Below are 25,470 nucleotides of genomic sequence, written 5' to 3'. Positions count from 1 at the left end.
TTTCTGCAAAGTGAACAAGACTGACCAGTTAGAGCTTAGAATGGCTTTGTATTTGCAGGGGACGAGCGAAATGAGATGTAAGATGTAAATACACAACGGGAAGAAGTACGAGCGTTTTCTCTTTTCATCCCGAGATGTTTCTTTCCCTGGTGAAAAAAGTTGTATAATGCAATAGCCTCATAAAGGCTTTGTCATACAAAATTGATACAATTTAATGATAATGTAAGTCATCTGTATAACGAGTGTATGAGTTTGCAAAAATGAATAACATTTGTTGACAATTTTGTGTGATGCGAAGGCAATCGTAAGACATTTGTATGACCAACTGTACGAGTTTATTGCACTGTACAGCTTTTTTCAGCAAGGGTTGTTTTTGTTTCAGTGGTTTTTAAAACTGTAACGTGCGCTGAGGTACGAAACCCATGATTGCGTCCATTATAAAAAAATAGAAAAACTAAATATTTGACGCGGCCTTCTAAGCATAACCATAAGCGCTGAAATGTGTTGATGTTACCCCATAAGCACAAATGGGGCTCTGAATTGCGGGCCCTTGTGGGCCCGGCACGGGCTGCCCACAGGGGCCCGTTGTGACATATGTGCGAGATTTGCAACTCGCCATTGGGGGGACCCTCAAGGGCAGCCCAGTGGGCTTACTGCAGAGCCCCACAAAGCTCCGCGCTGGATCCCCGTGGGCTGGCCCGTTCCGGGCCCCCGTGGGCTAGCCCGTTCCGGGCCCCCGTGGGCTAGCCCGTTCCAGGCCCCTTTGGGGTAGCCCGTACTGGGCCCCTGGGGGCTAGCTCGTTCTGGTCCCAGTGGGTTTCTTAGGTGACACTTGCGGGAAGTCAACCAAGGTAACCGATGTAGAACCCATAGCTCTATGACTTTGGGCCCACCGACCCAATTAGACTTGAGGTCCATCTTGCCAACCCAGAGAGGCTTTTTTCACTTCATCAGTATTATTTGTGTGCATGTTACTACTGAAATTACATTCCACATATCTGACATTACAATGCAAGTAAGAATGCTTCTTATTTATTTGTTTTTGCAAGACATTTTGGGCATTCTTATTTACAAAGCCCCAATTACTGGGGTTAAGGGTCCACCTTCTTCATCCGAGCTTTCCAACCGCCATCCCAGTCTCTCGCCCCACGCAGGAACGCCGCCACTCTGTTGTTGATGCCTTCTATGGTGGCTGTTGAGATTCTGCACTGCAAAGACAGATGTAAAAGTGAACAAATAAACACACATATCAAATTGATTTTCAGTATGGTAGATAAAAATCACTTTGCACAGCATTACAGGCACATGTTCCAGGAAATGCTTCATAACCATTTGCAATGCTACAATGTGCAATGTTGAAATAGCAAATTTCTTTTGCTATTAATATCCGTAACTAGGGGTGTGCGAATATTAGAAATTTCGAATACGAATCGAATGAGTTTCATATTCGATTCATATTCACATTCGAGATTTGATATTCGTGAATTTCCGAATATTCCAAAATTCCCGAATACTCGGAAGCGATCGTATATCTCGCCGACTGATTTGTTGCAAAAGCGCAATATCTGAGAAAATTATCTGAATATAGAGTCTAAAGTTCCAGGAAAACAATATAAAAGCCCTGTTCTTTCTTCTTCGTCGTTTGTCGCGTCGACCGATCGCATTCCGATGCCGCTAGGCTTGACCTTGTTCACAATTCCGCAGGTGGACTTTCCCATTTACCACACGTGCTGCGAACAACATGGGGGACGACTCGCTTCTAACAATTACAACGCGAAAGTGCGTTTATTTTTTATCTTTCTGTAAGGTCTTATCTAAATAATGCCCTCACCCATGGCATTCGTTCTGTCACCTTAACATTCTGAGCGTGACCACCGCCATCATGCTTTGTCAACTACGCTATGCGAGAAAGCCTAATGCGGAATTTTGTGTGAGGCTCCCGAAGGGGAGAGTCGAGGTGTCACAACAGGGAAAGCGATCCTGTAAAAATCCCGCGTATTGCATGGTGCACTGTTACCCATGCACCTCTTAAGTGGGCCTAACGGCAGGCGTGATAATGTTCGGAGGGCCCCTGTCACTAGGTTAAATAAATAACCTGGCCGCATAGTTTTGGTTTCTGAGCTTGGCCACTCGCCCGTTGCAACGGCAACTGTCGGCCCGCACATTCGCCAGTAGTACAATCTCAGCACCGTGCCGCTTTCAGACGCTGACTGACACGTCGCTTGCCATTTCTTTTCCTTTTTTTAGAAACAGTCTCGCCATTCCGACATCAATGCGCGTTCCCATCTCGCTTATGTTCGCGATGTCTTCCAGCACGCCGTAACTCTGTGCTCGTCACTGGATTGCAGGTGTTTCCACGATAGAGCCACCTCACAAGACTACCGCATTTTTGGGTTTTTTTCGGGGCCGCGGGGAATTTTGTAAATCGACCTTCAAAAACCTGGGCATTTCTGTCGGTTCTTTGAACTCTGAATAATTGAGGTTTTACTAGCCTACATGTATTTTTGTTTCCAGTCTTGTCATGTTATGGCTTGCATTTTGCCTGACCACATTACAGGTTGCTTATTGTTATGCAGTTCAATTAGGTAGTACACATTTTTGCGCACATCATGTTTTTTAATTCAGTGCTGAGGCAGTCTAGTTTCGTTTATTTCAGTTGCAAAGGCCATACACAATTTTGAAAAAATATGAGCAACAATTTTTGCTTGTTTATCTTTTCTGAATTTATTTTTTGTGCTGACCAGATATTCGATTCGATATTCGAAGCCAATTTTACATCATATTTGTATTCGATTCGTATTCGAAAATTTCGATATTTGCACACCCCTATCCGTAACCATAATAACCATAAATATCCGAAATAAGAATAACCGAAAGGTGCATGAGCCATTAAAGAACTATAGACACCTAAATATATTGCGTGTTTTCTTCTGTAAAACGGTGCGTTAGATAATAAAATACGTGGATTACTTGGTGGTATTTGCCTACAACCCCGCTAAAAAATTTATAATTGAATTTCTTCTCTCATGCTGTTTTGGTTTCATCGACCGAACGCCCACTGTTGTCAAGTTGATGTTTTGGTCACATAATGCAGCTATAAAAACTAATACATTCGCTGATATGTAGCTTTAATTCTCTACGATATTTAATCCAGACTCTTCCAAGACCTGCAATGAGAAAAAAAACCTATCAGCACTAACATATCTGATTTTTTTATGCCTCATGTGACTTAAACACCAACTACACGTCACAGTCATCGTTCGACTGATGAAACTGAAGCAGCGTCAAAAAGAAAAATAAATTGTAGAAAAACTGCAGATTGCGCTAGTTGGTTTTGATGAGTGCTGGTTCAACAGCGCAAACACACACGAACCAAGTAAGAGACGAGACACACAAACCAGCGCTGAATATAAAACAGACTTTTTATTACGAAGAAGCACGTCATATATACACACACGAAAAAACAGCGCACACGCGCAGTGTCAACAAATCTCGTAGTGCTAGTACAAGGAAAAAACGCTTTAAAAGCACGAATCTGCAGAATCGCTACCCACTATGTAGCATATTCATTTCTCAGAGCGATAATGTAAAAGATGACGTACTCACGCACCCATTACTTGTTCTGATATGAAACACCTCAGCTACTTCTCTAGTGCGCTGGTCAGAATGAGCGAACAAGACAGCAGTATCATAAAAAACGGCGTACATTTCCACGTGAAACAATGCTTAGCCAGGTTAGTTTCTCTCTTTCTTAAAGAATTCGCGCGCTCTTTTTCTAGCACTCTTTCTAGCTTTTTAGGTGCAGAGAACAGAACCTTTACCCCATGCTTGCTCCTCACTCTTTTGATCGGGTGTGACACCGTGTGGACATATGGCATAACCACTACCTTGCTTGTCCCTTCTTCCGAACCTTTTTCCAGCGCCGAGGTACATGCAGACAATTTCAGCGCACGGAGGACTTTGTCTGCACTCTAAACGAGAACTGAGGCCAGAAAAGCAGCTTCCCTACATCTGTCTGCCTGAGCTAAGAGACTGGGCATCAATTTATGATAAGGTTTCTTTACTGCCATGCCTAAGCATCCCGTAACGATGCCACTTTTTACAAGCTTTGAATGAAAGGGCCTGTAATTCAAAACGGGATTTTCACTCCTAGGGGAATACTGCCATCAGACATGGTTGGGTTCAAAAGACAATTTTAAATCAAGAAATTGCGAGACTTTCTTGAGGGACTTCATGTGTAAACCTCAGCACCGACCCATTACATGCAAAAACATTAAGAACATTTGACACAAATTCCTGATTCACGAACCTATCCAGCACCAGGAAATCGTCCACGTAACGAAAAATGTGCATGCAATAACCGGCTAGATCAGTCTAACCTTTCATATCAGCCCGGCTTAGATAAATGTTACTGAGAATGGGAGCTACCTTGTCACCTATGCACACACCCGATTTTTGCATATAAAGTCGACCATCCCACTCAACAATCGTGTTACTGGGGTAGTAAGATAACAGTTCCAGAAAGGATTCTATTGTGATTCCACAGTAATTTGGGAACACGCATTCATCGTTGTCATCCGTAATACAAAGCTGAGCATACTCGATTAGTTCAAAGTGTGGAAGAGAATAAAACAAATCAACCACAACTACGCTTAAACCGTCACGTAGTGCCCGGCTCTCATTTCGGTGGACATCATCTACTGCCTCAGAATTAGGTACGAGAAACGGATCCTTTACGCGAAGTGACGACAAATGTTTGCAAAGATAGGTAGAGACAAACAACTGCCAAGAATTGTGCTCAGAGATTCTTGCCCGGAACGGAACGTTAGGCTTGTGGATCTTAGCACTAAACAAAATTTCTAGCACCGAGTGTTCAGCTTCCTTCACTTTCTTTGCTATACCTTCTAACAAAGTTCCGAAGTAAAGTCACCGCCTTCTCTGAGCACTCGATGTTAGAAATTTTCTTTAGTGCTAAGATGCACAAGCCTAACGTTCCTTTCCGGGCAAGCGTCTCTGAGCAGTTCTTGGCAGTTGGTTGTGTCTATCTAATTTTGCAAACATTTGTCGTCACTTCGTGTAAAGGATCCGTTTCTCGTACCTAATTCTGAGGCAGTCGCTGATTTCCTCCAAAATGAGAGCCGGGCACTATATGATGCTTTAAGCGTAGATGTGGTTGATTTGTTTTATTCTCTCCCACGCTTTGAACTAATCCAGTTATGTTCAGCAGCGTATTAGAGAGGACAACGATGAATGCGTGCTCCAGAAAAAGTGCGGAATCACAACAGGATCTTTTCTGGAACTGTTACCTTACTACCTTAGTAACACAATTGTTGAGTGGGATGGTCGACTTTATATGCAAAAATCGGGTGTGTGCATAAGTGCCAAGGTAGCTCACATTCTCGTAACATTTATCTAAGCCGGGTTGATATGAAAGTTGACTGATCTAGCTAGTTATTTGCATACGCATTTTCAGTTATGTGGACGTTTACCTGGTGCTGGCTAGCTCAATGAATCCCGAATTTGTGTCACATGTTCTTGATGTTTTTGCACATAATGGGTCGGGGCTGAGGTTCACACATGAAGACCCTCAAGAAACAGTCTTGCCATTCCTTGATTTAAAATTGCCTTTCGAACCCAACCATATCTGTTGGGAGTAATCCCCTAGAAGTGAAAAGCCGCTTTTGAATTGCAGGTCCTTTTATTCAAAGCTTCTAAAAAGTGGCATCGATACGGGATGCTTAGGCATGGCAGTAAAGAAATCTTGTTATTATAAAATGATGCCCAGTCTCATAGCACAGGCAGACAGATGTAGGGAAGCTGGTTTCCCGGACTCAGTTCTCGTTTCGAGTGCTAAGTCCTCCGTGCGCTGAAATTGTCTGCAAGTACCTCGGGCTGGAAAAGGGTTCGGAAGAAGGGAGAAGCAACGCAGTGGTTATGCCATATGTCCACACGCTATCGCACCCGATCAAAAGAGTGGGGAGCAAGCATGGGGTAAAGCCTCTGTTCTCTGCACCTAACAACCTTTAAAGAGTGGGAGCGGCGGTTCAAAGAAGACATGAAGGGCACAGAAGAAATGCTTGCAACATAAATCATGTAAATATATTCCCTCTAAGACTGGCGTAGTGTATCAAACCCCTCAGTCCTGTGGCCTTACCTACATAGGCGAGACTGGCCGCTGCGTTAACATGCGGCTCATGGAACATGCTAATTCTTTAAGAAAGAAAGAAACTAACCTAGCTAAGCATTGTTTCACGAGCAAATGTACGCCGTTTTTTGATGACACTGATGTTCGCTCATTCTCACCAGCGCACTAGAGAAGGAGCTGAGCCGTTTCATATTATCTGAAAAAGTAATGGGTGCATGAGTATGCCATCTGTTACATTATCGCTTCAAGAAGTCAGTATGCTACATAGTGGGCAGCGGTTCTGCAGATACATACTAGCTTTTAAAGCGGTTTTTACCTTCAACTAGCACTAGGAATCTTGATGACATTGCGCGTGTGCGCTGTTTTTTCCGAGTGTGTATATATGACGTGCTTCTTCCAAATAAAAAATCAGTTGTAAGTTTAGCGCTGGGTTGTGTGTCTCGTCTCTTACTTGATTCGCATGTGTTTCGGCTTTTGAACCACCACTATGAAATTCAATTATAAATTATTTAGTGGTCGTATATGTATAGAATGTCTAACGCATGGTTTGAAAGAAGAAAACGCACAGGCAAACATTTGGTACCTATAGTCCTTTAAATTTGGATGCCTACTCAGTAATTGATAACGGAAGTTCTGAAAACCACACCATGTAGATTGAAAGTAGCTTTTTCCTGCAATTAGATGGTGTGTACCAAAAAATGTCTATAACCTTCAGAAGATTCACATGTACTCATCAACAATTGCGCTGTACAGCCGTAGGTTCTCAAATGCTTCTTTTTCGTTCTGCCCCTTCAATCTGTTCCTGAGGGCCACAGGAGTCTTCAATAAAGTCTTCATAATAAGTTTTGTAGCCTCATCAGCTGTCTCACCCCAATGAGTGCTAGCTTTTTGATCTGAAGTAGATCATACAGATTATACAAAGTGAACTATGCCATGAAAACCATACAATGAATCTTACATAAAACTACCTCTTTGAGGAACCATGTCCAAATCAACAAAAAATCAGAAGCATGTAGAACAGGAACATACGGACAACTCAAACAGACCTATGATCACAGTGGTTTAACTCAACTTAACAATAACAGAATTCTTAGATGTTTTCTAAACGCCCATCTTTGCATCATCATATTAACTTCCCTTTATGCATGACTCAATGGCATATGCTTCCCAAACAATAAGATAAGGGGGAAAAGTGAAGCCATTAATTTAAGGCCACCTTGAATCATGACACAATTGTAGTCCGGAGCTACTTGAGTGATGTAAGCACATAACCATCAGCTGCCACTATGAACAGCAAGGCTAATGCTTGTGCTAATTTCTTGTAGTAGGCTATACATTAACTACAGCAAATCCTCCTCCAAATACACTTGTAAAAAATGAAGCTTTCGTGTCTACAAATCCAAACGCAACATTAGGCAATTTCGAAGTCCCAACTTAATCTGAAGTGGACTCACCATATGTAAAGGGCTCAAATTAAACTACAGCTGAACAAAATACTATGCATCAAAATTATAATAAAATGAATCAATACTATGCAGTAGTTCATAGGCGCAATTGAAAGAATTGCCATATACCCAGTAGAAAAAAACACCAGCCCGTTTCTGGTGTTTACACCAAACTGGCTTTTTTAGACACGGGTTCTGGTGTGACCGAGTATGGTGTTCCAACCAGCTCAGGATTTTCAGACACGGGTCCTGATGTGGCGTAGTGTGGTGTGCTTTAGTGTGTTCTGGTCTGGTGTTCTCTGCTGTGACCCGGTTGTCTGATACTTTAGTGTGTTCTGGTCTGGTGTTCTCTGCTGTGACCCGGTTGTCTGATACCAGCTCTGGCCTGCTTTGGTTTAGTGTTACCTGGTGTGGTGGGTGTACCATTCGATTTCGTGTGGTTGGTGTACCGCAGAATGTCGTGATTGAGATGCTGTGAGTTTGAACATACTATTTTGAAAAAAATTAAGAGATCCCTGCGAATGCACGCCAAATAGTGTAAAAGGGCAAGTCCTCCTGATGCCGAGGCAGGTGCACTAACATCCACCAATCTCGCCGGGCCGGACTTGGTGGCACGAGCATTTCATCAGATGGCACCTGCACGCAGTTAGGCATAGTGTGGCACACACTAGCAGTGTCATAATTTTTCACATGATTGTACACGGGAGCATGCACATAACCACATCATTTCTGTTCTTGCCGAAGATGAAGAGCAAGCACGTATCGTAAAGAAAGAAAAGATGCTCACATTTGCTCAAAAGCATCCTTAGCTTCATTGATAACAAAATTGGCAGTATAGTCAAGAAGGAGGCCCCTAGCATCATAGCGTGCATCTTTTTTGACAAAGTCGAATATGTTGCATTTCCCTGATAGCAGCTTGACTCCAGCTGCGTAGCCACAATGCCTGAAGAACTACAAAACAAAATCACGAATTTGTGTGAAATACACTATAATAATCAGTGAAAAGACCAACTGGGAAATACTGCTATTAAATTTATCTCAGTAGTGCAAACATATACTACACATTCAATACATCTTGCATTGCCTCTGCAGTAAATATACTGTCTTCTGCTATATAGTAAATCAATGCTGCTCTCATTAAGCGTCCCACATGTATAATTTGATTGAAATCAGTGTCTGGATGAGCTAGTCTTTCACACTTTCATTTACACTGTGCAACAATGAACACGGGCAAGGGGGAAGACACCGAAAAACGCTTTTAGGTGCCTCCTCCCTTGCCCCTGTTCATCATCATGCTGTGTGAATGAAAGTGTGAATTATTGCGTTAAGAGTTTTTTCTTTTTTATTCATACCTAACTGCCTATATTTACAACACAGCTGGGTACGCCTGTATCATAATCTCAATTCCTATCATATTTTGGCGTTGCAGCTGATATTGGGCATGACAGTCCTAACACAAAGTCAGGCTTTCTGAGCAAATCAATAGAACTCTTAACATCTCCGTAATTTGATTCATTACCAGGCTCAGAGATTCTAATACTTGGTAACATAGAGAAATAAATTGATAATAAAATTCTACTGCTGCAGAAAACAAATTAAGAGGAATTAAGGAATTAGAGAAATGATTAGATGTCATAAATATGGCCACAAAAAGGAGATAAGACTTAAAAAAAAATTGATGCAAGTATACTTCAGGGTGACAAAATCCATGTAATGAGACATTTTATGTGCAGAGGGTGCAGAACTGTAAAGCACTGGCTGGCTGCACCTATTTAGAAGACCATTCCTTATCATTTCTTCCAAAATAGTGGCAGCAAAGCATAAAAATCCAACTGCTGAATTTTATTTTCAGCTGAATGCCACATACAAAATGACAAGGCTGGAATGGTAATGATTCGAAAGGAAACCTTAAAGCAGATGCTCTGAGCCCTGGCACTGGTAAAACCCTAACAGATGTGCAAAAAATCTGCCAGATTAATTTTCCTGCTTTATATATTGAAACCAAAGCTGCCTGAGCGCACATCAGTTTTGTTTAGATATAGCTTGCTATACACATCCTGAGCCTCTGGTGCAGTTTACTGCACAGTACTTTCAGACACTTGCACACACACAAGCCCACGGTAGACTCTGCATACTGTACATTGCCCACTATGGTGCCTACCACTCCCTGTCTTCTAGTGAGATGCACTTCTTTTGGAGCATCCACGCAATAGTGTTCCAGTTATAAAAAAATTTCCAAGTTGATTACGAGTTAAGTGATTAAGCTTAACCAGTTGACTGGTTCTAAGCATGCAGATCACTTGCAAGGGCCGCTTCTCATAGCAAGGCAGATAACAGTAACGGCTTCAGGACACTGTAGTGCAGGGCTCCAAATTAATTTAGAACAAATGGGGTTCTTTAAGCTTCGCCGACATTGTATGGCAGACCGGCGCCTTTTCCAAAGTAGCAATGTTTACTGCCACACAAATACATAACACACAAGTCGCATGATTCCTCCCAACATGCATGCAACAAAGTATTGCAACCGCTTCGAGCCATCTCTGCAGGCCCCACTGGGCCGTCCCTGCTAAGTGTGAAAAAGTGGCTAAGATATGCTTTGTGATATTCAATGCTGCAAACTATTTTTACAAAGCATGCAGCAAAACTATCGAAAGAGAGCTCAAGCACATCTATGCTTGAGTAAAATGTAGCCAAAACTTTTTTACATGTAAACTGAAGTAGCTGAAGTTAGAATATGACTTGCAAAACTGTATGCATAACAGCTAGTCAAGAGAGCAGAGAACGTAAGGGAAGAGAGGGGCTCATTATGGGCTACATGATGGACTCTAACAGGCACTTCCAGCATGGCATCTGACAGCTAAACAATAGCCCAGCTAGCATCCAATTCACCTTATTTTCACGCAAAAAGCTTTCAGTGATGGCTACAAGTTATAACATACAATTTTCGTTGTTAAGTAGAGACAACCAGAGGATTCATGTACGATGGCAAATGACGCGGCACCCATGAATGCCTATACTGAATCAGCATCACTTAGGCCTCAGTACCTAAAATCCAATCTTCAGGGCCAATGACTGCTAAGTACCGTCAGTCTTCTGTTTCCATTGCTTGCGAAGTATTCACTAAAAGCTGTTCATTATGAGTAATTTCACAGATCATGCACTGCCGGACTGCACATAGAGCCTAGGCCTTTAAGCTTCTTTTATCCTCACATGAGCTAACTGCACCAATCAATTAACCTCCTGTAAAAAAACTTTCACATGAATACATCATCTACAATTATTTGGCCACGTCTTGTATGTTTGTCATTATCCTTTGTTAGCGCTTACATATTATAAACCACTAACAAACCTGAGTCGTAATTCTCACATACACTGATGAAGTGAGTATATGCCTCCGAGATAAATTCAGCTAAAGCTAGCAATTACCCCTCAGTGCATCCATTTTTCACTTCAGTGAAATATGAAACATCACTCCAGCGCACAAAACCACATGAACGAAGAGGACAGACACCACGGACACAGGACATAATTTTTGTGTGCTGGAATGATGTCTCATAGTTTTGCCCAGAACCGACTATCCCAGCCCTCAACGCTTAGCCTTGTGGAGAACCTTTTCCATGTTTACTGCTGTCACCTCCTGAGCACTTGCCACTGGAACTGCATTGTACAACTGCTTCTTCTGACCAGATGGTAGTGGCAGTCCTCTTGTGAAGTACTGCAACCTTTGGGATTCCCTTCATGGTGTCATACATTGCCTTCTCTACCTTCAATTCAGATACACCTACAGGAAAAAGAACACGCGTATAAAAATTTTTAGTCATATTCGAAGCCAGAAATATGATAATAATTGTATTTGTACGCTTCACATTGGCAGTATGCTTTAACGCCTGTTGAAGAAAGAAAGTAAGAAATCATTCCGTTTATTACCAACGCAAGACTTACACCTTGACGTTAATGGTGCCATGCCATAGTGGCGAGTTTTGATGGCAGTGTGAAGTACGAAAGGCAACTGCTTGCTTTGACTTTTAGAATATGCAACTTTAACTGCACAATTATTGAAAAAAATTGACTTCATCCTTGAAAATCGCAGATTGGTGTGTGTGGTAGCAAATACTCAAAATAAAAATAATAGGAGCACTGCCAGTTTTTAAATCAACACGCAGTGACTAGTTCGGTTTACGGTTTGGTTTATATGGGTTTAACTTTGCAAAGCGACTCAGGCTATGAGATACGCCGTAATGAAGGGCTCCAGAAATTTCGACCACCTGGGGTTCTTTAGCGTGCACTGACATTGCACAGTACACGGACCTCAAGAATTTCGCCTTCATTGTAATTCAACCGCCGCAGCCGGGATCGAGTCTGCGTCTTACGTGCCAGCAGCCGAGCACCGTAACCACTCAGCCACAGCGGCGGCTTCGCAGTGACTGCTAAGAGCAATTTTCTAATTACACTCCTTGCCCATGCCCATGTCAAGCAAGGCTCTAATGCCTGTTGACTTGGAGTAATTCTAATGTGTCCTCAAAATGCTATCAGTTAGCAAATTTCTTGTAGTCAAATTGAACGAAACATTACTCAACATTTTTTGAGCTAGAAGTGCATGAGCTATCGATATAGTTCAAGGCAAACAATTTAGTGCATCAGAATAGTGTTCAACGAGGGGCCCACACGCAGAGATGCTGGACTTGACACTGTTTCCTTATACAAAGTAGTACAGGAGTGCATGGCCTGTGGTGTTCATGATAAGAAATACAAAATATAAATAGAAACAAAACTGAAGAGCAAAGAAAAATTAGAGATAAGTTCTGTGATTACACCTTATGTGACACTAGAGAGTATATGTTCGTAAAGACATAGTAAAATAGTCATTTTGAAATTTTGCACAATCATCAAATTGTCAAGAGCTTAGTCAGTAAGCCTTTACTTCGCACAAAAGGTCTCCAGCGGCTCCGGTGCACTTTAGTTTCTTTAGTACAGTGCCTTTAAAAGACAAATTGTTGAAGGGCCACAAAATGGTAATGACTGTGCATCAACATTTTCATTTCCATGCTTCATTACTTTTTAACACAACCTCCCATATGACCCACATGATTTGCTGCAGGAGCAGGATGCCGGTGTGCACCATTCACATTCCATGAAGGACCTGGCTGCTTTTTCCAAGTGTTATACTAATTTTCACAATGAAAGTTCTGTTCAGCGAGTTTGGCAGCAAGCAAAAACTTGATTTGAACCCAATAGCTTAGGAAGTTTTAAAGTCGTCCGTAACATTATGCTTGTAAACAGACAACTTCAGGTGTCAATACTCATCAAAGTTGCCATCAGATATCAGCTTTGATGTGCTCATAAAGTAATGGTGGGGTGCTTAGTAATAATGACCGATTGTCACGGCTGGTACGTTGTGCCACCTACTTCAATGATGAAGGCGGTGACAAACTATCCTCCAAAATCTGACATCTGGCAAAAAGGCTGAAAAGCTAAAGCAAATGAAGGACCACCGAGACTTGAAATTACTTCCTACTTGCACAGTTATGAACATCATAAACAAAGCTGACAAGTGGCACAAAGTTATACTCGTATTTTGGCACCAGATGCTCGCTCATTTGAGCCTCAGTATCCTAAATAAAGGAATAAAAAACACATGACTGTTGAAGAAGGCTTAAAAAGCTCCGTAAAACTCATGAGCAGTAAGAAAAACAAATTCGAACCCCTCATAATAATACAAAAGTCAGCCAATGAGGCCACTGTGTCAGTCAACAACTAAGAAACCATGTACAAACTATACACTGTAAATGCACTAACCATACATGAGAGCAAAGTATTCCCTGCACTTGTGAAACAAATTTTTGTCAATGTAAGATTCTTGGCAACAGTAGGCATCACCATTAATAGATATGCTAAAACGGAAGAGGGCACCTAAATGATTCTGTACAATTTAGAATTCAGGTTTTCAGTAAACTATATTTTGTCTAGTACCATGAGCACCATCACAGGAGAAGGCAAAAATGAAAGGAAAGCTCTGCCAGTTGTCATGAGGCCTGTCACAAAAAAAAACACTGAACAGAAGTGACGCACAAACAAAAAAGAAGCGATGCACTATGCGATTCATCATCATCAGCCTTACTACACCCACTGCAGGGCAAAGGCCTCTCCCATGTCTCTCCAATTAACCCTATCCTTTGCCAGCTGCATCCACCCTTTGCCTGCAAACTTCTTAATCTCATCCGCCCACCTAACGTTCTGCCGCCCCCTGCTACGCTTACTTTCTCTTGGAACCCACTCCGTTACCCTTAAAGACCAGCGGTTATCCTGCCTTCGCATTACATGCCCTGCCCAAGCCCATTTCTTTCTCTTGATTTCGACTAGGATGTCATTAACCCGTGTTTGTTCCCTCACCCACTCTGCCCGCTTCCGATCTCTTAACGTTACACCTATCATTTTTCTTTCCATGGCTCGCTGCGTTGTCCTTAACTTAAGCTGAACTCTTTTCGTTAGCCTCCACGTTTCTGTCCCGTAGGTGAGTACCGGTAAGATCATGCTGTTGTACACTTTCCTCTTGAGGGAAATTGGTAAACTGACTATGCGATTACACAACACAAAATAACACAGGAAAACAGGGCTCAACCAACGAATGAAAAGAGAACAACAAAAAGAATGTAAGCAGTACTGAACACTGCTACCTCTGCAAATTGAGAACAGTGAAATATACAACTAAAAAGTTAGTTTCAAGGACTATAAACACGTGATTTTGGTCACATATTTTTTTAGATGCTGCATTAGACATTAGAATACATGAATCCCCAAGTGTTGTTTGCCGACCTATAAATAATTTATAATTTCATGTCCTTCTCTGATGTTGTTTAGGCTTGATCAGCCGAATGATAGCTGTGATGCCTAGTTGGCCTTTATGTCTGCTGAGGCATAGAAAAGGCTTGAATATAAACGTTAATATGCAGATTTAATTCACTACAACCCCTAAAACAGCCTGTTTCAAAAGATGGAATGACAACAAATGCCATACCAGCAGTCATATTACCACTTTTCTTGCTTTTGACTTGACCTGAATACCAGCTACACGTCGCAGCCATCGTTCGGTTGATAATACTGAAACAACTAGAAGAAAGAGAATTACAAATTATTTACTAGTCATAGAGCAAATGTCACGGGGTGGTTCATGTACATTAATGTCAAAGGCATTCGAAAGAAGACGCAAGCAAACATCTGGTGTCCATAGTATATGCAGTTTCTTTGAAGCTTTGTTTAACTATGATATCAGGTAGCATGCCGAAAGGCTGGTACTACCTCTAGTAAAAATTACCTGCGAATACTCAATTTACAGAAGCGCGTACTTCGGTTGCTTGAAAGGTATACAGGACACCCACAAGAGTTACCAACAGGTCCACTGTTTGTAAAGTATTCTCTGCTGAGAGCTGATGAAGTTTATTGTTTCAAGTTATTGCAGTATGTACAAAAACATAAACTTCACGTAAGTAGTAGTCCTGTCGAAACACATACGCTCGCCCTTCGGAGGCAAGAGCGCAGAAAGCCTCGAACGCGCACGAATTATGGCAAACAGCATTTAAATTACCAAATTCCGGTGCTTCTAAACAAATTGCCTGAAGATGTTAACCTAAAGAAACCACTGAAGAAAAAAACGGTAAAAGCATTGGTTATTGAGAAAGAAATTCGTTACCAATGACTTCTCTTAAAATCATGTGTAGCGTCTGTAAACCAGTACTGTTTTTTTTTCTCTGTGTTTAGGATGTCGCCTTTCTTTTTTTCTTTCTTTTTTCTTCTTTTTATATGCACATATGTTCTCCGCGATGACTGAGCTTTGCACCTTTGTTAATATTTTATTCTCTTTGTTGTTTATATTTGTGTATAATCATATGTACTGCATCCTGCAAGACCTAGAAATGTGTAAAGTGGAACAACAAATGTGTGTTTTTGTAATGCTGTCGAAACTGCATGCGGAGGGAGAGCCTCGTCAGGCCAATAGCCTTTAGCTTTCCCTTCGCTTTTTCCTTGTATTGGAAAGAAACCAATAAACAATCACAATCACAATCACAAATATTTCACTACAAGCTCCTACCTTCCTGTAAGTGTATTAGAGCAAGTATATTCACTGAACTTGCACAGTGTCATTACCTAGCAAGTGAAATGGCAAGAAAAAATCTAAACTCACCAAGACAACCACCCAGGTAAGAAATTATGGTGAACATTCACCTTTTTTCATTAGGCACTTTTTGCTTTTTTGTGCACAGGCTATAATTCAACACACACTGAAGTAGTTTGCAGTAGACAGTGCTTATTTTCTACTAAGATCTAGAGGCAGTAAAAATAATGCAACTAGAGAGAAAGGTTTGTTTAATAGTACCTATTGCTGGGCGAGTTGGTGTAACATTGCGTAACGATAGCAAAAACAGCGCTAATTTTTACTTTTATTATACAGTGAGAGGCCACAGAAGAGAATCTTACAAGAGCAGCTGTCAAGTCCAATTATTGTTTCATCTTTGAGGCGCATTCATAGCTGCACTATACAACACCATTCATATTCTTTTCACCAAGTGAAATAAGGCGTCTTTGCTGGACCAGTCTCTGAGGAGTGCCACGTGACACCATGTGCAGAAGCTTGACATGGTTATCCTTTTACTATGATTGTCTATGAGCAGTGCCATGTGAGATGGGTACTAGAGGAAAAAAGGATAAAAGCATTTTTCTCATGCTGTAATATCACCTTTGAATGTTGCCCTGTAGCCCATTACTTAATATTGGTGTTTTTTAAAGCCACTGGCTGCACTGAAGGAGGTCACTAGTGGCTCGAGAACAGGTGCGGAGAGAACCAGAGAGGGAGAGAGAGAAAGTGGCTGAGCTGAGGCTATGCCAGTGTGCTTGCTGATGCTGTGTAGCCTTGGAGCTGAGCGGCCAGCTCTGGACTCAATCGTGGTATGAGGGTGCGGGTTTCTCTTTTTCTTCCACCCTGTGTGTTGTGCTGTCAACTTTGCATTTTTTCATCCCGGCTATAACAAACATGATAATGATTCTTGCTAAAAATCGCCACGATATTTTAGAAATGACAGGAGAAGTGTTAGAATCACCACAAAAAAGAAAAAAGAAAATTGGTTGCTTGCTTCGGATTCATACACTCCCTACATTCTAGTACGGGGAGTCTAAGATTCCTCGTTAGTTTCGTAAAGCTTCTGAGGCCAGCCGAGACCCCCTTATTTTAAGCACTGCTTTATTCTGAGCAGGAAACTGGCAATATCAGATGATGACCTATTGAGAAGAGACACGAACGTTATTTTGAATAGGGGATGTCAATACATGCCATCAACGTTCTGGTCCAAAGCAGACATTGCAACACTAATCTCAACACAGAGGTGAAAAAAACCGGTTCTTAGAAAACTCGATACATACTTGTGCTCTGCAATGTACGCTGAACGGGCACAGACAAGAACAGCCCCAAGTCTGGACAGCGGAGACATCCTCTCCGATGATGCTCTTTTCAGACCTCGCCAATACTGAAGAGCAGGCACTTCACCCGCATAACATCGTAATTTCCAGCTATGTGTTTTGCATCCACAGTGCCTGGCACTTCCTGATAATTATTTGTATTGCTGGCATTCCACACAACCACAAGAAAATGTTTAAACAGCCAAACTTCAACTACATACCGCCACTTGCTCACACTAATTTCTATAAGCTCTGTACTACTTGGGTTATTCAAAACCACTTAATTTGAAAGGACTACAAAGCGCTCTTTTTCTAGGGCTAATCCTTCGTCAACATTTAGCAATGATTTTTATTCACGGCCACCTGCAACTAAAAGAACTTTACAGCTGCAGGCAACGTTACCAATATTAGAAAAGTGAACGACCAGGCAGCTCCCTGTTTGTTAGCGTATCGCAGTGACGCGTCGCTGTATTCACTCAGTCGGTTGCATGCCTTGACGCGTCACACACCTCCCACTCTGAGCTTGACAGCTAGTGTAATCGGCTCGTAGAGGTGCTTGCTAACCTTAAGACGCCACATCAGATCACTATAAAGACGCACATACTCGCAGAGAATAACACAACGCTAAACAGACCGAGCTGCGCACGCTATCGGCAGTCCGCAACGGGCCCATAGGGGCGTCAAAAACAGGCGTGCATGCAGTGCACGATCACGTCCCACGTCGAATAATGAACAGAAAGTCGGGCAACCACCTTAACGAAAGACTAAAACATAGTCACGCGCCTTGCTGGGTGGTATACAATTGCCACATTTACATTTAGGACTCCTACACGTGCCTGACATTCAGCAAACGCATCTATGCATACACCTCGGCGGTCGCGTCGCAACGCATACACTGTGAACACTGACAGACAAGCAGGTTGATTATTATATGTGGAATGCACTTTGCTGCAACGGAAACAACCAGTGACTCACTCGCAATGCCGAAGGGAAACGAACAGGAAAGAGCTGACAGAGCTTGGTCCCTTCCGCTTCTTCTCGCCTTTGCGCTCGCTCGTTTATTTTCGCGGTCGCCAATGGCACGCACTCTTGTGCTACACTACGGGTCTCACCTGGAAACGAAGACTCGACGTATTGCAGTAATCGGTTTCTTCTCTTGCTTCGCCGCTGCTATGGTTGAAGTCAAACGCGTTGTCAATATGAAACGGCTCCATGCTTCTCGGCGTGGCCACTGTTTCACAAAGTACGCGAACGGCTGCATTGCTGACACGCGGCGCAAGCTACGATAAGCAGGAAACCAAAACGGAAATTTGAACGAACGATTTTGAAATCAGCAACAAACAGCACACGAACAGCAGCAGCACAGACCACGTCTCGGCGCGGCGTAAGGCCTAGCCGGATATCACTCCGGAATTCAGAGGGAGAGGAGGGGAGGAGCGTTTGCGGCGTCCTACCACGTGACCTAGCAGCCAGCGTGCTGGATTTGAACGGCGTTGGGAAGCACGCTAGGCGCTGGCGCATGGCTATTAGCGTGGCTATTAATGTCATGGTAAATAATTACTGCGAACTGTCACAAAATTGCAGTTAGACTAAGGCAATCTGCGCCTCCGTGTATCATTGCCGTGCAGTTTTCTTGTCAAAAGCAGGCGACAACGATTCAGCTCCTTACAGAACAACTTTAAAAAATGTTTTCTTAGCTGTTTTCTTTCTCGTTTTTTGCAGACCGGATTAACGAACTTCCGCTGCATATTTTTTTAGCACAGCACCAAGTTTCTCCTAAACCGCATTTCGGCTTATGCTACATAGATATGATCTGTAGAACAAGTCTGCTTTACTCATGAACTGCAAAAAAAGTTAATCTAAAAGTTTCTATTGCAGCTTTCAACAAAATGTGTATTACTGCAATAGCTCATGATATCGAACATAGAGCGACCATACAAAATTTCAAATTATCAAATGACCTACAACAAAACTAACAAGAACCACTTGTACCGGGGAAGAAGAGGGGACCGTCTCAGTTATTGCTGGCAGCCGGAATTCGTCTACCTATATTCTTTGCCATTTTGAAGCGCATATAATTTAAATTACATGCTTAATTCTATATTCTATGCAGGATATAGATTGAACGCGGGAAAGCAAGCTATCTGCCACATCCGTCTGGCTTCATCAACGTGCTGAGAGGGCAGCCCATATGCTGAGCATATATATGCCCGCACTTCACCCATGCGACCATGCTCCATCGCTGTGGCACCCATGCAGCCCTTTTACACGTGATGTAGGATATGCAGCGAGGCTAATGTAAGTGGCACTACATGTCCATAGGTGTCGCCGAGAAACGATCGCTAAAATTACGCGTGATGTTTCTGCACTGCAAACTCCAGAATAATCGACGCAGGACTTACGAAGGCTGCAGGCAGAAATAAACTCCTGCTTCCACACACAGTGTCATCAGAGTGATGCACGGAAAGCCCCAATCGGGGTTGCCCGTAATAAACCGTCGTATAGCCCAGGTTCATGCACACACATTTTCCACTACATAGTCCACACTTTGCCCTTTTCTACCAGATATGTAGGCGGGGAAGATATTGGAATATCAGATATGTGCCAATGCGCCGCCCACGTATTTTCTACACACTGCACTTGTAGGATGTAGGCGGGAATATTGGATGTTTGCCCACACGCAGCTAGCCTCCTTGGATAATTGAGGATGCTGCAGGGGTAGCCCCTATTGGCGTTCCCCGCACTTCACCATCATATAATTCCATTTTTTATGCACACGAACTGCATGCAGCCCATGCTTAGCCCTTTCATACCCTGTTTAGGATACAGGTGGAAAAGATGCGGGAACGACAAATGTGCCCACGCCTAGCCCATGGCGGCCGCTGGGGCTTTCTTGTGCGGACATCCTTGCGAGCGTGGCTTTTTGTTAGTTCGATTGTGTTCGCTGTAAAGTGAGTGAATTCTTTCCTACACCTCAATTTGTCCACACATTTAGGTTTTCAACTTTAGAGCACCGATTGCACTTGTTCTTCAAAAAATAATAACGTAACAGATTAACAAATATTAAGTAATGAATTTTTAAAGATTACTGAAATACTGAAAACGTAAGAGCTTAAAAAGAAATGAGTACATTAAAAATTTAAAAATAATTTCAATTAATTATTTACTCGTACTAGCGTGCTTGTCATGTTTCTTGGCTTTTCCTGCTCTTTTCATGCTTGGATTTTATTTTTTGCTCCGAAAATTCCGTTTGCTTTAGCAGAATACGTAATGAATTGTTCTGATCATAGCTATGGACAGTACCGCTAGCATGTCATGCGAACAATGTTTAGTTGGGTGCTAGGCACTAGTTTATTGGCAAGTTGTCAAGTTGGCGCATCCTAATTTTTGCTAATCTAAATATGGGTTATCAACCCGCACTATATTGTGAGTGTTGTTAACAGCTGCGGAGGAGTCGCGTAATTTTCCGTGGCAGTTCTCGATACCTTCACGATGTAATCACCACGGAACGCAAGCCTCAGTGCAAGAGAGAAATCCTAGAACCCTGGACAAATGCTTCTAGTTTGCGCGGCTACCGCGATGCCCCACGTGGCGCTGAACACTCAGGAACACCTCGAGAAATTCGAGCGTTGGGCACACCTCATTTATTTTCTATGGCCGTCGTAAGTTATCGTTGTGAGCTGAGGAGCTATCTCATAGGTCAAATTTTGCAGCAAGAAGGAAGAGACAGTCGTGAAAATCGCCATGTTCGCGCAGAAACTTCGAACCCTTTTGTTTTCTCAAAATTATAAATTCAAAATATCCTCATTGAGTTACGCAGTGTTCACTACTATACAGTGCAACCGATCCCACTAGTCGCCGGTGTCCGGTAATGTCCTGGAGAATGTTGGCATGGTTTTTCTCTTCAGTGTATATAGAAATGTGGCGCCACGGTCGGAAATCTAACCTCCGAATTTGAGCATCCACAGCGGTTACCACGTAAACACTCACCCTCTAGAAACAGCTAGTACTAAGTCCTCGTCTTGCAAGCAATCCAGTGTGCTCCCAAGTGATAGGTTTGCATTGATAAACTTGGACGATGACTCTCTTCGTCTCTCTGTTTATTGCTCAGCACTGGTGTGGCACCATTTACACCGAATTGTTTGCCTTCGAGAACTATATTTGAGCTTGCGGTATGCGTGAACTCCTCATGAACTTTATTGATTTATCAATTTTTTTTTCTGCGCAGTGCTTGAGATGTGGCTGCCTCTGCTGCCGTGAAGGCGCGCTCTAGGAGGTCTGCTCTCCAGGGACACTTGGAATCTGTTTACTGCGACATTTTCATCGCACTGAATTTATTGCATTGCAGAATTTATATTTCGTGTATTCTCGTTTTCCAGAGAGTTTCTAGTAGCATTATGCGCTAGGCAAGTAGAAACTCATGCCGAATGAATGTAAGTACATTGCGATCTTTTTTTTTCAATCTCCTCAACCTTACGCGCACTCCTTGTGCGTGGGGATAGATTTAGTGATTGCCATAGCCACCTATCACGATAGTGTCCCCATCCTAAACAGCGCTCTCAAACTTCATGAATAGACAACTGTCCAAAAATGTTCATACAGTGCTTCACAAGAGTGCCCTGGAAAGATAACGCAGTCTTCTGATGCAAGTTAATTGTGTGACAAAGTGAATAATATTTAAAGAGGGGCTGCCCTGACCGCGTATCATGAGTTCACAGACCCATCTATATTTAATTCGTGAGTGCAAGAGAGACTCAAGCAAATATGATGCGACTTTCAAAAACGCAACTGCACCTTAACGAATAACTGCCTTAGCAAACGTGCTGAAGCCTCCATAAGGCGGGGCCAAGGAGCCACTTTTCAGTCATTTCACCGATAAGGAGCTGAGTACCTAGAGAACATGGTAAAGGTTATACCCGTAGAAAAACGGTGGGTGCCTACTAAACCTTCATTGAATGTGGTCAAGGAAGCGTGAGTGGGATCACAATAAATCGGATTAACCCAGAATCACGGCGTATGAGATGTTTTAGAGCTGAATGAAATTCACCCTAATTCTTGGCTTTGCCCGTAGAGTACCCTGATTGATCTGAACTTGATTGGTTATTTATGTAAAGAAGAGCACTAACAGATTGAATTAAAACCAATCACACTGTGCTGCTCATTTTATTTCGTATGTCTAGTGTCACGAAGCCTATTTGGAAGCTCGACGGAATAAGCATGGTCTGAGCCTGTGACAATTTTTAATTTTTTTTATGCTGCCAACGTTTTTCGAATGCAGTAGAGAAGTTGCGGTTATAAAGCTACGGAAGAGCAAATACATGCAACCACGTATAAAACTGCATACATTTGACGGCCGAGTCTTAATACACTATTCCACTAGTTTTGTGCTTGTGCTTTGAATTAGCCGTAAGTCTATGCTTACCTTCCAGGAAAATAATTCCAAATAATTAACCTCGGTAAATTTGATGTAATCGTCCCAGTTGTCCATCGCAAGTAGTGTGATACGATGCAGTGACACTCTGTCAATCCCCCGCAGTGGGTAAGCGCCATCATCGTATTGAGGACAACAACAGCCAAGTAGATTTCATCGGTGCCGACAGAAGCGTACCGCGGTCGCTCATGTGGAAACGCTGACTGGTCGACGGAATGCGTTCCTCTGTCGCGCCAATCAGTATGAGGCCGGCACGATGAAGGAACTGATTGATTTACTGGCTGAAGTGCTAGAACGTCTGCTGGCATGGAGCCGAACGGCGCGTGACGCCGGCACGAGGAGCGAGCTCAATTCCACCGCACTTCGGCGTCATCATCATCGACGGCTAGTGCTGCTCCTGCTGCGTAAGGCCGCTGCTGCTGCTACAGTACCGCCACCCCCCCCCCCATCGCTAGTGAAGGAATCCGGTGAACCTTGGAGACGGTACGATACTTTCCGCTTCTGAGAAGTGTCAGGGAAAGATGGCGGTGGAGGGCAGCCGACCGGTTGGGGCAGAGAAATCACGCATGAAGGTCCAGTGGGCGAGGCGTCCTCTGTGAAGGTTGGCTTCAAGAAGTCGATTGAAGTGGTGTCAGTGCGCCCATGATTGTCGACGACGAAGAACTTCGGTGTTCTTTCGAGTACACAGAAGGGGCCGTCGTAGGGGCGCTGAAGCGGCTTGCGGACAGTCTCGGCAAACAAAGACGTGCATGCAAGTCACTAGTTCAAATGGAACATGTGAAGATAGTCGAGACTGGCGTCGGAGATGTGGCGCTTTGAGATGGCGGAAGAAATAGCGGAGCTGCGTCACGTAATCGGTAGGGTCAGGACTTGTAGACGAATTGGTAGATTTGAAAAATTCACCAGGCAGACGCATGGGTGAGCCGAAGACAAGTTCTGCCAGAGTGCAACGAAGATCTTGTTTCAGTGTAGCACGGAGACTGAGCAGAACCAGCGGGAGTGTCGAGTTGTCCTTTGATGGATATTTTAACGAACGATGGCAGCGTTCGATCATACCGTAGGCGATGGGATGGTAAGCAATATCTCAGATTCAGGAAAATCCAAGTAAAGTCATAAGGTTATTAAAAAGATGAGATTCAAACTGGGCGCCACTGTCAGTGGTGGTGGTCGATTGAAGCCTGTACAGGGAGACCCAGCCGGCGACGAAGGTTCTGGCGATGGTGTCGCTGATGGCGTCAGGCGGAGGTAATCCTTGGGGCCAGCGAGTGAACGCATCGATGCAAGTAAGCAGATATTACTCTCCAACGGAAGGTGGCCAGGGGCCCAATATATCGATGTGGACGTTGTCAAAACGAACTGATGGCGGAGGGAACGAGCCTAACGGAGAGGTCGTGTGTCGCTGAGTTTTAGACTGCTGGCAATCCAGGCAGGCAAGAGCCCAGGCGCGCACGTCCTTGTTTATGCCGGTCCAGACGTAACATTGCGTGAGAAGGCTCTGCGTGGCGCGAATTCCGGGATGGGATAGACCGTGGAAGGCGTCGAAGAAAAGACGACGAAAGACAGAGGGCACCAAAGGGCGCGGAGTGCCGGCCGAAGTCTCGGAGATGACGGAGACGGGGCACGAAGGCAGGATAATTTCACGGACAACCAGCAAACGAGGGTTCTGGCAAAGATCCATGACTTCCGAGTCAAGTTGCTGTGCTTTTGCAAGGGTGGCTAGGTCGAAGTTCAGTGGTGAAGCAGCCGAGGCGAGAGCAGCAGTAACACGTGACAGAGCCTTCGCAGGGGAACTGTCAAGAGCTTGCACATGTGATGTCGGTCGTGAATTTTGATACGTACGAAAGGTAACGCATTTCACGGGGCCAGAATTTACCGCTCCTCGATTTGATGGCAAAAATAAGAGGTTTGTGGTCGGTGACGATGTGCAATTGCCGACCTTCTGGGAGGTGCTTGAAATGCCGCACGGACATGTATATGGCAAGGAGTTCACGGCCGAAAGTACTGTAGCGGCTTTCGCCAGCGCAAAACTTGCGGGAGAAAAAAGACAGAGGGCTCCAAGAACCATCCACGATCTGATGGAGCATGGGAGCACGGCTCCAACGCCGGAGTCATAGGTTTCGGTCATGAGGCGTAGGAGTGCATCAGGACGCGGATGGGCAAAGAGAGCGAGGTCAGATAGTTTCGCTTTGGCCGCCTGGAAAAAATCCAGAGCAACTGATGACCATGCCAGCTCTGCGGAGTTTGTTTTCTTGTATTGAAGCATGTCTGTCAGCGGGTTTAGGAGAGCAGCTCAGTGAGGGATGAAACGGCGATAAAAATTGATAAGGCCGAGAAATTCGCGGAGCTTGCGGTTTGAAGCAGGCCGAGGAAAGTTTTGAATGGCCTGGACTTTTGATGGGACAGTCCGGATGCTGGAGCTGTTGACATGGTGACCAGAGAAGTCGAGCTCCTACTTATAATAATAATAATTATAATACTTGCCAGATTCACATTTTGCTCTGTTGATGATCAGGCCGTGATCACAGAGACGTTCGAAAAGCTGTCGGAGGTGTTGCAAGTGCTGCTCCGCATCGCGGCTGAATACGAGTAGGTCATCTATGTAGGACATGCAGAAATGTAGACCCCTTGTAACTGTGTCCATGAAGCGTTGAAATGTCTGGCCAGAGTTACGAAGGCGGAGGTATTCGTAGAGGTCGAATGGTGTGATGATTGAAGTTTTGGGTACATCGGATGGTTCTACAGAGATTTGGTGGTAGGCCTTGGCGAGACCAATCATCACACGAGCGCCAGTCTACTGGGGATTTTTTCGGTACCATGTGTAGAGGACACGCCCATGGGCTAGATGAAAGTCGGATAATGCCGAGCTCCAGCATGTGTTCGAACTCGTTGCATGCCATAGTTAAAGGTCTGGAGCAAGGCGATAGGCTCGAGCATGCGTGGGCGGGCGAATGGTGACAATGTGATGCGTGACCTGGTGTTTGACGGGCAGTAAGAAGTTGGGA

The 25,470-nt window shown here is 43.7% G+C and overlaps 1 protein-coding gene across 3 annotated transcripts; it reads right to left on the bottom strand.

Moving 5' to 3' along the window:
- Positions 1 to 1,016: 1,016 nt before the first annotated feature.
- LOC144115734 (uncharacterized) lies at positions 1,017 to 17,382 on the bottom strand. Of its 3 annotated transcripts, XM_077650225.1 has the most exons (5): positions 17,002 to 17,382; positions 14,606 to 14,697; positions 11,225 to 11,371; positions 6,876 to 7,038; positions 1,017 to 1,208 (listed from the first exon to the last, which is right to left on the bottom strand). In XM_077650225.1, exons 1-5 carry the CDS (start codon positions 17,067 to 17,069, stop codon positions 1,184 to 1,186), a joined length of 495 nt encoding a protein of 164 aa, XP_077506351.1. In that variant the 5' UTR covers positions 17,070 to 17,382; the 3' UTR covers positions 1,017 to 1,183. The 3 variants fall into 3 exon arrangements, with proteins under 3 accessions (XP_077506351.1, XP_077506353.1, XP_077506352.1); XM_077650227.1 differs by lacking the exon at positions 6,876 to 7,038 and having other exon boundaries at positions 11,275 to 11,371; XM_077650226.1 differs by lacking the exon at positions 6,876 to 7,038 and having other exon boundaries at positions 17,002 to 17,379.
- Between the last annotated feature and the right edge of the window lie 8,088 nt (positions 17,383 to 25,470).

This window comes from Amblyomma americanum, chromosome 1 (genome assembly GCF_052857255.1).
Source record: "Amblyomma americanum isolate KBUSLIRL-KWMA chromosome 1, ASM5285725v1, whole genome shotgun sequence".
Classification (NCBI taxonomy): domain Eukaryota; kingdom Metazoa; phylum Arthropoda; class Arachnida; order Ixodida; family Ixodidae; genus Amblyomma; species Amblyomma americanum.
Note: the sequence above shows the minus strand (reverse complement) of the source record. Positions and strands in the feature narration are given on the sequence as shown.